General features: G+C 36.3%; 1 protein-coding gene across 1 annotated transcript in view; it reads right to left on the bottom strand.

Annotated features, from left to right (window-relative positions):
- Positions 1–14,403, bottom strand: part of DOP1A (DOP1 leucine zipper like protein A) — a 63,877-nt gene that overhangs the window by 43,191 nt on the left and 6,283 nt on the right. The window contains 7 exon segments of the mRNA XM_040554031.1: positions 780–889; positions 3,283–3,382; positions 4,439–4,537; positions 5,095–5,284; positions 6,822–6,992; positions 9,181–9,362; positions 10,619–10,810. Of these exon segments, the coding sequence (XP_040409965.1) occupies positions 780–889; positions 3,283–3,382; positions 4,439–4,537; positions 5,095–5,284; positions 6,822–6,992; positions 9,181–9,362; positions 10,619–10,756 (990 nt within the window). The 5' untranslated portion in view covers positions 10,757–10,810.

The following is a 14,403-nucleotide window of genomic DNA, read 5'->3' as shown; positions in this document are numbered from 1 at the left end:
CCAGCTTCAAGTAGCAAGAGGCTAAATATTCTTGCCAGCTACTAATCTTGGAATCCCCACTCTAATTCCCATACATAGTACTGCAATTTATCTGAATATCAGAAAAATCCTGACCTTATCAATTTGCCTTAATGAGAAAACATCTTCCTGATTTCAAGATCAGACAGCATTTTGAAAGATGTCTGTATACTTTAATTACTGTGAGAGAAGGAGCACAGTTCTTGAGACAAGGTGATCCCAGCACACTTAGCAAGGCTTTAAGGGTCAAACAGTATGACAGCCAACTTGCTTGACTATTCCTGACTGCCAGTGGACAGTAGAAAAGACATTCCCCTTCCTTAGAGGGGAAGAAGATCCTTCTTGCACAGGCTTTCTGAGTAAAGATTATCTGATCACAAGTTTCCAATTCCCAGAACAGAGGAATTTTCTGTATCTACATTAGTAGAAAAAAAAACTCTCCAATTCCATTATGTGATAGAAAAGGCTTCAGCGTGCTGGGCTTATAATCAAGTATCTTCCATGTATGCTGCATTCATGGAAGAATAGGACAAGCAGAAATCTAACATGTCCTGATCATATTGTTATTGTAAAGAAATACATTGTCTCATATCTTTACTACACTTTTCATTGAGAAGGTTTTAGAAGAGTAGGACTTAATACCACAATAAGACAGAAATTAAACGGTCACGTTGAAATGTCAAGTCGCAAGACAAAGACAGCAACTTTGCTCAGTATCTATTTATGAGGATATATGACACAATAAAATATTGTATAGTTACCTGGACTAACATCTCCTTAGAGAAGGTATTGAAATAGTAAGTGGCATGCTCCTCGGGATTGCTGTGCCTTGTACTTCTGGGTCCTATAAGGGCACCATTGTTATCAAAACCTTCAAGCAAACAAAAGAGAAGGCAAATAAATATTTGTCTCTTAATAGAATATTTTATCAACTTCTTTAAGTTACAAATTAACACATTAGCACTGGTAACTTACCAGGACGATGTCCAAGTAGTGTTGGCAAGAGAAAGATGATTTTAGAGAGAGTTTAATAAAGGAAACTAAGTGATACTTCCATACAAGCAGTTTGCACACAAATTACAAAGTTTAACTTTATTCAACACTACTAATCAAATTACTTCCTGCAGAAAAGAAACAAGTGTTCAATACCACAGCAAAAACTTTATAGTTTCAAGAAGACGCTCTAGGACTATGTCCCATAAGACTATGTCAATAATAATATAACGAGGACACACAATTGATTTGACAAAAGAAGAAAGAAAAAAAAAGGAAAGTCTGAGAATTCTGCTCAGCAGCAACTTAAAACAACCACTGTTATCAATGGTTAAGATAACCAGAATTCAAAGAGACGGAATGTCATTTTTATGCCTAGAAAATGTTACTAAGACCACTCCCAGCTATAAAACAATAGGAAGGAATAGCTAACACCAGAGTCAAATAATCTGTGCAGAACATCAGACTTCAGAGAGTCTTCAAACATAACTGGCTCCCCTACACATATACTACGTGCTAGCAGTAGGATACCATGGTAATATAAAACCAGCATAGTGTAAAAAGAAAAAGCCAAAATGCCAATAAGTCTCTCTGAAAATGTATTTAATGCAGGCACTAACTATTCACAGAACAGGACCAGGAAGAGTCATTATGAAACTATTTTCTGAAGTTCCAGTATCTTTCAGTGGGAACCTCACTCATGCAATGGCTGTAGGAGCTTCCACAACCAAGAAAAAAGTGATTTTAAAAGCATGAAATATCTTTTTCAATGACAGCAGAAGACGTATCTAATCCCCCCAAACTTAGCTAAATTGGAAAATGTAGGCATGCAGCATGACAGTGCATTTCACTGTCTTTCTTTAAAAGATGAATAATTTGCAAGTCAGGGTCTTGCAAAATGATTAAAGCATGAAAAGATTTTTGCTGAAGTTGATATATCTAATCATCTAATGGATGACATCCATCTGGCAAGAAGTTGTGTGAATTTAATATGCAGTACTAAAAACAACGAATCTGTGTAGTTTTGCAGAAAAAAACAGCAAAACTAAAGCAGCCCAGATTTTTTCATGTTAATCCTTTAAATCCCTGCAGCTTCTACAACAACAAAACCAATTCCCTCATGAAAAATAGTGTTGCTTACTTCATCCCTCCCTTAGTACCTTCAGTTCTCTCCCTCATGTCCCCTGGCTACTTATTTTCCCCATTCACCCACAAGCTACCTGGCTCTAATGTCTTATCTGTCTGCTGGGAAAGACACTACAGCTGCTGGGAAGGGTTCTGGTTAGCCTGAGTAGTACATTTGTATTTGCTGTTGAGATAGGAAGCTAAACAAAAAAGGTAAGAGCAGAGCATAAGTGTCTTCCCTCCAGAAAAGAAAACATTTCCCTCCATTCAGTCTCTGGTTTCTATGACACTCTTAGGAACTCCCACGTCTAAGATCCTGAATTCTCTCTCAAAGTGGGCTGAAAGTGGTTTTCAAGAGTAACAGACCAGCTACATGTGACCACAGATTTCATTTTCTCAAAAGAAAAAGGCTGAATAAGAGTATTTTTATTTATTTAGAAAATTATCTAATTTTCTAAATATTCCCTAGGTAGTTACTGAAGTCTTCTAAATAGCTGCTCTTCTCTCTCATCCTTTTCTGATTACAAACTGATTTCATACAGAAGAGTAAGCCTGTATTAATATATGATAATCTATCATTTGGTAGTAGTAAAAGTGTCTGTCTTCTCAGTAATCCAATTTACCCCCAAATGGGATTGAAATAATGTTTTATGCCTGTGGAAGACATGAAAAATAATCGGTGATTTGTTAATTCAACCATGCAAATATTTAATGAAGCTTAAAGTTAAGGTTTGCATGCTCAAGCCTCTACCAATATAATATCAACACATTTTAACATTCCATTTTATTTTCATCCCTTCTGTCCTGTTATCCTCCAGCTGTCACGGTCTACAATGCCTGTTCTCTGGTTTTCCTTTGTAAGGTTTTAGGGAGACAAAACTTGCCTTTCAGTGTCTATGCATGCCTGAATGCAGCCCGTAACTGCTGCTATAGCAAAACATACAAATAATTTATATAACAGGTAGGAGTTTCAGCATGACATTCTGCATTTATGCCCAGAGAGACAGATTGCTTTTCTTCCTTGTGGCACAAATTATGCGTTTCATTTTTCCAAGCAACTTTCTCCACAATATAGCAAAACACTGCCAATGAATGTACAATCTCTATTCCACTTTCGGCCAAAAATCAAACAAAGCGCAAACCTACCCAGAAGCCATGCATAAAGCCTTCGATTGAGCGACATATCCCTGCGCAGTACTACATGAAGGGCTGCTGACAAAATTCTGATCATGTCTGGACGTGTTGCCTGAAGTTAGAAACAAGACAATTTAACTATGAAAAGTAGCACTCCTTCTATGGTAGCAGCTTAGTGTACATTAAAGCTTTGTTAAATTCATGGTCATATATGAATTCAGAGTAGTACAAGAACACAACCTTGCTTTTAGGAAACCAAAAAAAAATTATTATTTAGACATACACTCTGTAGTATATAAAAATATATATACACTTCATAAATAGCAAAAATACTTGACTTCATTAGCAACTTGTTTTTCTTACAAGGTACTTTAATTTTCTTTATTAGACAAAAGCCTTGAAAGCAAATTCAACTAAAACCCAGTTAAAAAAAAATCAGAGGAAAGAATTTTAAATAACTTCCATCTGTTACTGTTTTGAAGGTTTGTATAAGTCTTAATATTCCAAACAAAATCTGTATTGATAATTTCATCATCCTACCGCCTAAAATGGGACACACAAAATATTCTTACACTAACTGGTAAGTGTGAAAAAAAACACTTCCACATGAAAAACACAGTTCTTTATACAGGAAAGTGCAGGTTTTCCATAATTTCTAACAAAGTGAGAATTTTGTGTATATACATTAAAAAAATAAATAAAAAATAGACCTTACAGTTTCTAGGTCTTATCTCCCATTACTCCAGCTCCACTGGGCTGACCCAAAACCCATAATTATTTTTTAATTCTTTCATGTTCTGAAGCACTTATGCTAAAAGGATTAGCTTTCACTGCTTTTGAATGCTGAGAATCGGACATTTGCACATAAACAGATGACTTGCTTTCAAATCAAATCTGAGCAAATTAAAAGCTTCTGCAGAGATTAGACATAATATTGTATATTGGGGTTTGGGTATGCGTAAGTGGAAGTTAACACAACGAGTTAGACAGAACAAGGGTAGAGGATCATGACATGAGAAGAGCCAAACTTGTAAGAGAATCTCTTATAGATGACTCTTCAAACTTGGAGAAGAATCACTAATAAACACTGTATAAATACTGCTACTGATTAAGAAGCAGAGTACCTTTAAGAGTTTGCCCATTAGTATCTCTTATATTAATAGCCTACCTGGCTCATATGGAATGGAAAGCAAAAAAGGATAAGGTCCAATGTGCTCCTTTGTACTAAGACACTGGTATCCTGCACTGACGTGCTTACTGCTTCCACCTGAAGTAACAGCAGGACCAAAAAATAAATTATTTGCTCTATCTTTTTTGAGTAGGTAGATAAAACTGAACACTCAAAATAAGAACAGTTGCTTATAAGTATGGTGAAATGTATGAAATAAAGTTATTTTAGAATTTTGAATAATTAAATAAAACAGGAAGACATAGTTATTTTACCACTGAAGAAACATAATCAGCAGGTTCCCTGAACTATATAAGTATAAATATTGAGCTTTTGCTTTCTTTAAATAACAATATATTAAATGTAAGACAATATTTTTCAAAAAAATGAAGTCACGAATGGAGATAAAGTTCTATACCAAACCTAAGCAGGTCTGAAACACTAACTCAGCTTTGCGACACTTTCATCATACTCAAAAAAATAATAATCAGTTTAACTGGAGGTGTAACAAATTAATGTCCATTTTTTATTTCCAAAGGCTACATTCAAGGATATGGAAGTTATCTAAACCCCTCTGGATTTTTATATAAATTATTATTATTATTATTATATAAATAAGTCTAACACCAACATTACTGCTGTCAGTAAAACATTACCATTAATTCAATGTCACTGCCAATTATATAGAGTTGATCTTCCATTGAAAGCTTCCTGTTGAGATGGGAGAGGACATAAGTGATTCCAGGCAGGCGAACTGCAGGGCTTGTGAGCAGACTACCCCAGAGAGCACTATAGAACGCTGACTGGTCCACAGCTGAGGCAACCTTCTCCAACAGCGTGTTTGTTCTGCAGAATAAAACCAAGTCAGCTGAATTAGGTCATGCATCACAGTCCTTGCCTTCACCCCTAATTCTAATAAATTAATAATCAAGCCTTACGGGAAGATCAACATTTTATTTTGAGTGGCTAAGAGAAGCCCTGATCCTGAACCTCTTAATGCAGCCTAAACACAGTGATCCAGCTAGCAAGCCTGGCTTACAGAGCACTTCTGCGTGCCCACAGCTTCACCTTACATACTTTTTATGTTCAACGGGCCAAATAACTTTTTCATCTGCTGCTTGAAGCCAACTGTTGGCTGAGAGACAGAGAAAGCAGGAAAGCACAGCTACTGAAGAAAAGAATGAAGGAAACAGCTTTCGCCCACTGATGCCTTGCACCAGGCACTTCTGGCAATAACAAGGCATAACAATTGTTTGAGCAAGAGCAATCGCTTTCACCGCCCTCACTTCTCCCCCAGTCATAGGCAGCACCTCCACACAGTACGACAGGCCCTCAGAGGCAAGCTGAGCAGCCCTTGGAGGGTGATGGAAACTGCATAGCAAAGAAGTAGCCCTTGTCCACTGTAGTTGGTATGCCAACTATGGTGTATCTGCCTACAAAGAAATGGAAAGAGGTACGGTTAAATTGCGCTTCATGTACAAGTTGTAAAATTCTAGCTTCTGAAGTTCCAAGCGATATTCTATGGAAATATCAAGAATATGTAAACACGTGATCAATTCCAAAACCTCAAAGCTGTGGAGTGTAACTTCAACCATTAGTATGTTAAGAATCCACACCAATGCACCAGCTACTATGATCAAGATAGCCCCAGTCAGTGTAAGAACAGCTGTTACCTCCCAGGCCACTCTGCTAGAAAATATTAATAATCCATACAGATTGGTGGATCATTGCTGCCTGTCTCTCACATAGGTGGTTTAATTATAACTTAGATATGGTAACACACAAATCTTAATGATGGAAGCTTGGTCCGTGTATCTTAAACCATAACTAATACAGCAAATATAATTTCAGCGACAACCCATGAAAAGAAACAAGCAGAATGTTCACAGAATCCCAGAATGGCTGAGGCTGGAAGGGCCCTCTGGAGGTCATCTGGCTCAGCCCCACTGCTCAAGCAGGGCCACCCAGAGCACATTGCCCAGGACCACGTGCAGGTAGCTTTTGAAGGTCTCCAACAAGGAAGACTCCACCACCTCTCTGGGCAACCTGTACCAGTGCTCCACGACCTGCACAGTAAAGAAGTGCTTCCTGACTGAAGCGGTTCCTGACGTTTCTGGTTCCTAACATGCCATATACCTCCGTAACTGAATTATAACGCTAAGTTTATTTACTGTAAATTCCCTTTCAGTATCAGGAACAACTAACAGTTAATTTACCATAATTATTGTTTGGAATCTTCCACCATAATGTTCAGTTGCAATTAATATGACTGAATTAAAATAGTATCATTTATCTTTAAAAAAAAATCCATAAATAAGTATGTAATGAAAAGTTGCAGGAAAAAATAATTAGTCTATTCCTTTATTAACATATGTATCCTTACCTTTCATAGTATTCTGACCCCTCCTCTAAACCAGGCAGAATCCCAGTTAACAGTCCTTGCAGACCTGGTTTCAATGTTTTCCCCAAAGGGAGGTAATAAATCTCATACAGGCTCAATAATGTTGGCTTGACAGACATAGCGGCATTGGCAAGGAGTGGAAATAGCCCGGAACTGTGGAAAAATGAAATTTACCTCTTTTAGGAAGCTGCTCACATGAGACAGTTTCATTTATATCATAAAACCGTTGCAGATACGCCCAATGTAGTTCTAAACGTCAGGCTTTTAATCTCAGAATTTAGCACTGACGCAGACCACCATGCTGTACAACTGCATCCCAGATTGACAGATTAATATCATGAGCTGTAACGGTAAAGCACCAAAGGCCCAGAAATGAACGTGCCTTTCACCAATGGCACAAATATCAAACTAGAAGCAAGTATGCACGATAAAATGCTAATTTTGTCACACTACATCACAATGGAAAAACTATTTTAAAATGCCTTGTCTTTCCACTTATTAAGAACAAACAAAAATAGATCGGAACCTTTGAGGTAGTTTATAAAAACACTTTTTACAATAAAATAAAAACAATGACCTTTTACTTCACCAAATAATCTGAAGATATATTTTTAAGGCTTTTGTACTGTTAAGTAGCAATAAGATTTACTTCAAAATTCAGTCTGAAACAGATTCTCAACCTAAAAATAAGCCCACTGTTTACACTGAAATATTTAAAGGATTAGAAAAAGAGTATATTTTTGAGTTTACCATGAAAATATAGGTTCGTGAATGTTACAAATGTGATCAGCTAAATAAAGGAGATTATCCTACGTATTAAGATCATTTCTGCTGTTGCTACTGAATGTAACAAATTATGACAAATAACACCAATAATGGTGTGTGAACACAACTGTAGTTTTCAGAATCAGTGAGGACTGAAGTTAGAATACTCCTGACACACGGAGGAAAAAAATGAACTGAAAAAAATAACTTTGAGACAAGGGTTTTAAAATATATACCTACAGATCCATTATTAAAAATCATTCTGGATATAAAGTTTACAGACGTTTCAGAGAAATGAAAATCTTTGCAAATAGCAGAATTGTTTCTAAAAGTTATTTTTGCCTTTATCTACAAGAATCACTGTCTTGCCATTGTCAATGGGTTTGTTTTTCTGCAGAAAATGCCTTTTTGTTCAATAACTAGCGCACTACCCACAGTCTTTCTTTGTAAGGCTACTACTCATTCTTCAAGATTTGATGCTTAGACACATTCTGCTTACATGAAAAATACTGGAATCTTTGATAATGCCGTAATCAGAACGTCTTCATCTCCTCCCAAGCATCAGCAACAATGGCTCTTAGTTACATTACACAAAGTAGCATTTTTCACTATCCTAGAACTTACTGTTAGCAAGATGCTGCAGCTACTGAATAACCACGCAGGCAAAAAATTGTGAGCTACGAGTTCACGAAATCTTTAAAAAAACCATAAAACCAGACAACAGATCTCTCCCTTCACAAAAATAACTATATATAAATGCATTGCCAATGCAAGACAGAATAACTGAAGTTAAGGTACACAATTTATTTCCAAGCATTAATATTCATTTTTGCTATGTAATCAGAATTCAATTTTAAATCTATGATTTCTCAAATGGATGAAATTTTAATCTTCAGGGATAGCTAAAGATTAAAAACTGTGTGTATACACATATGCACACATCCTTCTATTCCTTGCATAATAAACAGCTTAATGTCTTGCCCTCCCTCACCCACCCAAGAACCTGTTGGAGGTTTAGGAATCAGCATATTTTCACTACACTTTATTTTCAAGGTTTGAAACCTTTGAAACCAAATCCTTTGGTTTCATTACACTCAATTCTAGAGATTGACAGCAAGAAAAGTTTTGCACCTGCACATCATTCTAAAAAAAAAAAAAAAAAAAAAAAAAAACAATTAATCTTTCTGTTCTGTTGCCCTGATTGCTTGGAAGAAACAATTTATTGTGATGAGCTACACTCAAATCACAGAAAAATGTAAATACATTGAAATAAACTTTAGCATTTCAATTACTTCAATTACGTACATACATGCACAAAACTTTGTTTCCATAAAGAAATAATGAATTCCAGATTTCCTAGCACTAGAGAGTTTGTTCCTCGGAAAAAAATTAGGTTACCTGCGTATCTTTTGGTATACAGTACTCAGAAGAACAGTACTACACAAGCATCAGTAACATGAGCAAAGAAATTGTGCGATTCTTGCCATATAACAAAGCAATATTACTAATATAAGCTGCAGGAAACCAAAAGCATCTCAACCGTGCATTCAGAATACAGTTGTTTAAACTACTGTACCTGTATAGGAAAAGATCTTTGGCCAAGCGCTTGGGCCCAATGATTTTGAAGATGATCTCATACGTTTCAAGTGCCTTCCGATGAACCCCACCTGGCAGAGCTGGATGAAGGCATTGTGCTAAGCGCTTCCCTATAGTCAGCTTTTTTGGAACTACCTGGTACTTTGCATTGTTCTGTAGCACCTGATAAACAAATCAACACATTAAGGGAAACAGAACAAAGCAAGTAAGTTAAACATCACACACACATTTTACAAGTGAGTTCCCAATCACAGTCAGTCAAGACGCACACCTGGTTTTACAACACAACTAACAAACCTTTTAACATGTACTTTGGAACTTTTTATTTGCAATGCCTTTCCACTTGTACACCTGCTACAGCTGAAAATGCCAAGGCAGAACTTCACTTGCTGCAGGCTCCTCACTCACAGCTTACTCACTTTGTTTTACTAGTCCTTTTATGCCACAATCACACTACAGTAGCTCAGGACAAAAATTACTGTCTCCACTTGTTGAAATGCATTGACAGTAGCTCAAAGAGGACTACTAAAGTTCTCCCAAACAACTCACCACCCAAAGTTTAAAAAACTTCCATGAGTGAGCCAACATACTGAAGTTTACCACTGTCTGAAACTGTATAAACACTTCAAGACTAGAATGCTTATTTGTATTTGTCTTCATATTTTTCTTCCACAATATCATAGCTCTCACTTTGTATACTATACACATGTTGTAAGAACTGTTATGATTTTTTAGAAAAATTCATACAAAGAAACTATCCCACTGGCATTGCCAACAGTACTGTCCCTGCTTGATTTTCCACAAGGTTTAAAGGACAAAATGTAAATGCCTTCTATGCGAAATTCTGCAGAGCTTCACACTGGTAAAATGTGTGTGTGAATGGAACTTTATGACCCTGACTGGAGATCCCAAACTCAACAGAGTAATCAGAACAAGATCTTACATGACCTGTAAACATTTGTGAACTGCTATTAAATATCACAGTGATATTACACATTTAACATATTAACTGTTAGCATGAATCAGAATAGCATTCTCTGGCCAATGAATTATTTGATCCCCATTCTATAACTCATACTTTACATAAAAATATTTATATTTATGCTGGCTTCTATTTTTCATACTATTTTAATAAAATTAAATGAGATTAAAAGTAAACGTCATCAATAAAAAGATGTTGTGTTTATTTCTACTACGTGGACAACTTTCCCTCTCACTTAAAATTAGACAGCATTCTACTGTAAGCCTTAGAAAGGCAGTTGTTTGATTTTATTGCTCCCTGCACATACTCAACATATGGTTCAAGCTTAAATTATTTCCCAGCATATTAGACTGACGGAACCTTACCCTTTTACATTATTACGCTAGCACTCTTTGTCTGTTCCCGAATCTTTTCCAAAGGCACCTGACAGGCATACCTTGTTCAGCTTTCCCAGCGCAGATATTAAATCTGCCCATTCACTGGAATATTCGAAGTTCTTCAGCGCTTTGTCTACTGCTGCTACATAGTTTCTGTACTTGGAATCAGTCAGCAGCTCCAGCTCCTCCGTGTTCATCCTCCCACAGTGTCCCCACTAGAGACTAGCTTGTAATTCATGTACAACCATTACCTGTTCAAAATACAAAAACAAAAACAGACACCGTTGCTTCCAGAGACATATTACTAAAACTATTTCATTGAAAAAGCAAGACATTTCCCTTATGAGAGGCATTACAGAAATATCAAACTAAAATCTGACTATCTGCAGCAAATCCTAGACAAAGGCTTACATATTGCACAAAAATATGTGACACATATCCAAGAGAGTATAATTATAATCAAGACCTCTTAAACAAGCAAACAAACAAACAAAACACTTGGAAAATTAATGCCTTGCCCCTGCCCAAAAAGCTGTTTATTCTAAACAATGCAACGGGATTTTTTTCCCCGTTACCAGAAAAAATACCTTTCCACAAATCAGCCCTTCTGAAAAGGAGAGATGCCAATCTTTCAGAATCACTTCCCAATAGACAAGAAGGAAGGACACACATGATAGTCACACATTATTGAGAAGTACTTTAATTCCTCAATACTTACTTTTACAAGACCTGGTATTTTAACTCAGCAATACAACTATTTTGTGTTTGTTTTGTTTAAATCATTATCATCCACACATACAAAAAGTATAACATCAATGGTGCTCTGTAATCAGAGGCTTTCACAATTTGCTCTCTATATTCTCATCCCACAGTAGTTTACACCAAGTAATGAAAATGTTCTAGTTTGAGAAACAACACCTCATACATATAGGGCATAAATTATTTATTTCATGAAATTCAACCCCCTTTTTATTTTTTTTCCACCCAAACAATATATATATATATATATATATATATATATATATATATATACACACACACACCCCCAGCAACCACCCTTTCAAAGCTACTTCAGCCCCAAGCACCTACAACCCATAATGGGAAATTCTATTGCAGCACGTCTATGAAAAGAGGCTTTTATGTCCCTTTTAATTGGAGCCTTTTGGGAATTCTGATATTCAGCTTTTGAAAAGATTTCACTCTCAACAAATGCAGCTCTCCTGTCTTTATTAAAGCAAAGTGGGAAGAAAATGGTGTGTAATCACAGGCTGAAGCATGGTAGACAAAAAAGAAGAGAAACCTCTAACAATAAACCGTGAAACAGGTATAACAATAAAGAAACAGCACTCGCTACGCTGCCTACCAGGCACGATAAATAGAAATCATGCTGAAAACAGCAGCTTCAGTGAGACCTTCCAGCATGACTGGAAAACATGCCTCATTGGCCCCTATTCCCAGTGAGCAGCAATATGACAAAATAGTGGGAACGCCTGAAATGAAAGGCGTCTATGAAAGATTACAGCAGAAACACTAACAGAAATAAAAAGTGACATTCTGATTTCTGGTGGTCCTACTGTTGGAGATAATAAAACACTTACCTTTAAATTCTGCTAAGGAAAAAGTTTACGGTTTGGCACAACTCAAAAAAGACTAGAAACTCATTTTGTATTGTTTCACGTAATAAACACACTTCCCCGTTCTTAGAACTACCCCAGACCATACCAGCTACACTAGTACTGTTTTGAGATGCATCTCAGCCCACAGCCTTCCACGCAAGGCATGTGCAAGGTACCAGACAGGTCTCTCTCTTCTGCCCTCATCACATTGATTTTTTCTCTTCCAGAACAACCAAAGTTCCACATTATTTCTTTATCCTTATTGCAGTCTTACTCCTCATACTGCTCATGTCTCAGCATGACAAGGGAAATTGCAAAAAGAACAAGAAAAGTGTAGAGTTACAGACAAAAGGAAGAAGACCTTGTATAGCAGGAGTGAATAAAAAGGTCTATAGTTACCGACCTTTTGCACTTCTGATTCTGATGGCAGGCTAATAATGACAGATTGTCTCCAAGGCAGAACAGAAATGGAAAGTATTACTTAAAAATATATTCTGAGTGCCAAACGAATAGTTGTCATGATACCTCACCAGCATAAAGGACTTAGACCTCGCTTTTCACTTAAAAGTTTATTCCATATGGTTTCATTTTATAATAACCATATTTTCTTTGGATTAAGGCCAGAGAGAGACGGCTTTTGCTTTGAAAAGGCTATAGAATACCAGCAGGTATCTCAAAGAGGCTGTTGCACAACCGCCAGTGTCTGATCTCCAAACATAAGATAAAATATTAACACTACAAAAGAAAAAAGGAGCAACATACAAAAGCAACACAATTCTCATTTTTCCCAGCGCAAAGAATGGAGGAAGTACTCGACACATCAAATAATGCTTTTTGAGTCAAGAAAGCATCAGCATCCTTTTTTATTCAGTGAAAGCATAAATGCAGCCACTTGTGGCTGTGTGGGAAACTGGGCTCTGTATTCCTGAAGTACCTGAAAAATCTGAGAGCCAAGAGCTTAGACTGATTCAAGATCATCAAAGGTTAGACAGAAACAGCAGGAACACAGGGTTAAAAAGGACAGTCTTTTTGCGCCTACTAACTGATCAGGATATTCTCTTCCTATTTTAAAACAAACAAAAACAACTACCTGAACAACCTATATTTATTTTTAGACACCAGCCTTTCACCAAACAGTTGATACTAATGAAGTTACTCGAGTCTTTTGATATTTGCATTTATCCACATGTTGCCAGTGAGTTTAACCATTATGAAGTTTTATAGAGAGAAGAAAAAATACATTTTCTTTATACTCTATGGTTATAGTCTCATCTTTCTTTCTAAAAAAAATTTGTTTTATGAAGTTTGAAGATATAGTGAAAGAATGAATTTCCTGCATATTTTTTCCACAATGAAGAGCCTCTATTTTAAACTATCCAAACTGTATCGGTGGCTATAATAAGACAGGAATGCAGAGGAGATAATATTTATCTAATACTACAAAATATAAGTAAATATGTATTATTATGATAAACCTGGCACCATTTTTATACTAAGATCATTAAAACTACAGGAACGCCTACCTTTATTAGCCCTAATACATAAAAATATGGTTGTCCTACCACTTTTCCTTTTTGTTTAATCTGAAGATATTCCAAAATGTAGTTGTTAATCTTTTCTTGTTCCTATCGTGTATTCTTACCATTACTTTGCTTTTCTCTTCATTTATAGTGAAACTACAAATTTAACAACATTTAATTTTACAGTACCGTTATCTCAAAACGGAGTTCAAGCTTACTAACGTTTATCTCCTTGTAAATATCACACCCAGTCTTATTCTTTCTGGGTGTGCTACTTTGGTAATCAGATAAATAATAAAATTTGGTAGATTAAAACCTTCTTACAAGAATTGGAGTTTCTGCCACACCGTCAACAGCCCAAAGGATAAATCATTTATTCTACCATTTCACAGTCACGATTTAGCACAAGGGTCAACTTTCCATGGAATGTTTTTTTTTATTATTATTATTTATTTCGCCTTTAAAAAGAAGGGATGAAAGGCAGCATTCTTTGCTTTTGTTGTCTTTTCCCCTTTTGGCATACCTGAAGAGAAAGAGGCAAGCGGCCCAGATTGAAGGCTCACCCAGTCTCCTGGAGAGCTGGTCAGGGCACGGATAACCCTCAACCTGTTCAATGACCATGTCTCTTTTTAAATGGGTGACAAAAGAGAACGAGGGTATCAGAGCGAAGGTTTATTATCAATGAAGAATATTTATGCTATCTAAGAA

The sequence above is a fragment of the Cygnus olor genome, chromosome 3 (genome assembly GCF_009769625.2).
Source record: "Cygnus olor isolate bCygOlo1 chromosome 3, bCygOlo1.pri.v2, whole genome shotgun sequence".
NCBI classification, from domain to species: domain Eukaryota; kingdom Metazoa; phylum Chordata; class Aves; order Anseriformes; family Anatidae; genus Cygnus; species Cygnus olor.
The sequence above is the reverse complement of the archived record's forward strand: the minus strand, read 5'-3'. Positions and strand labels throughout refer to the sequence as shown.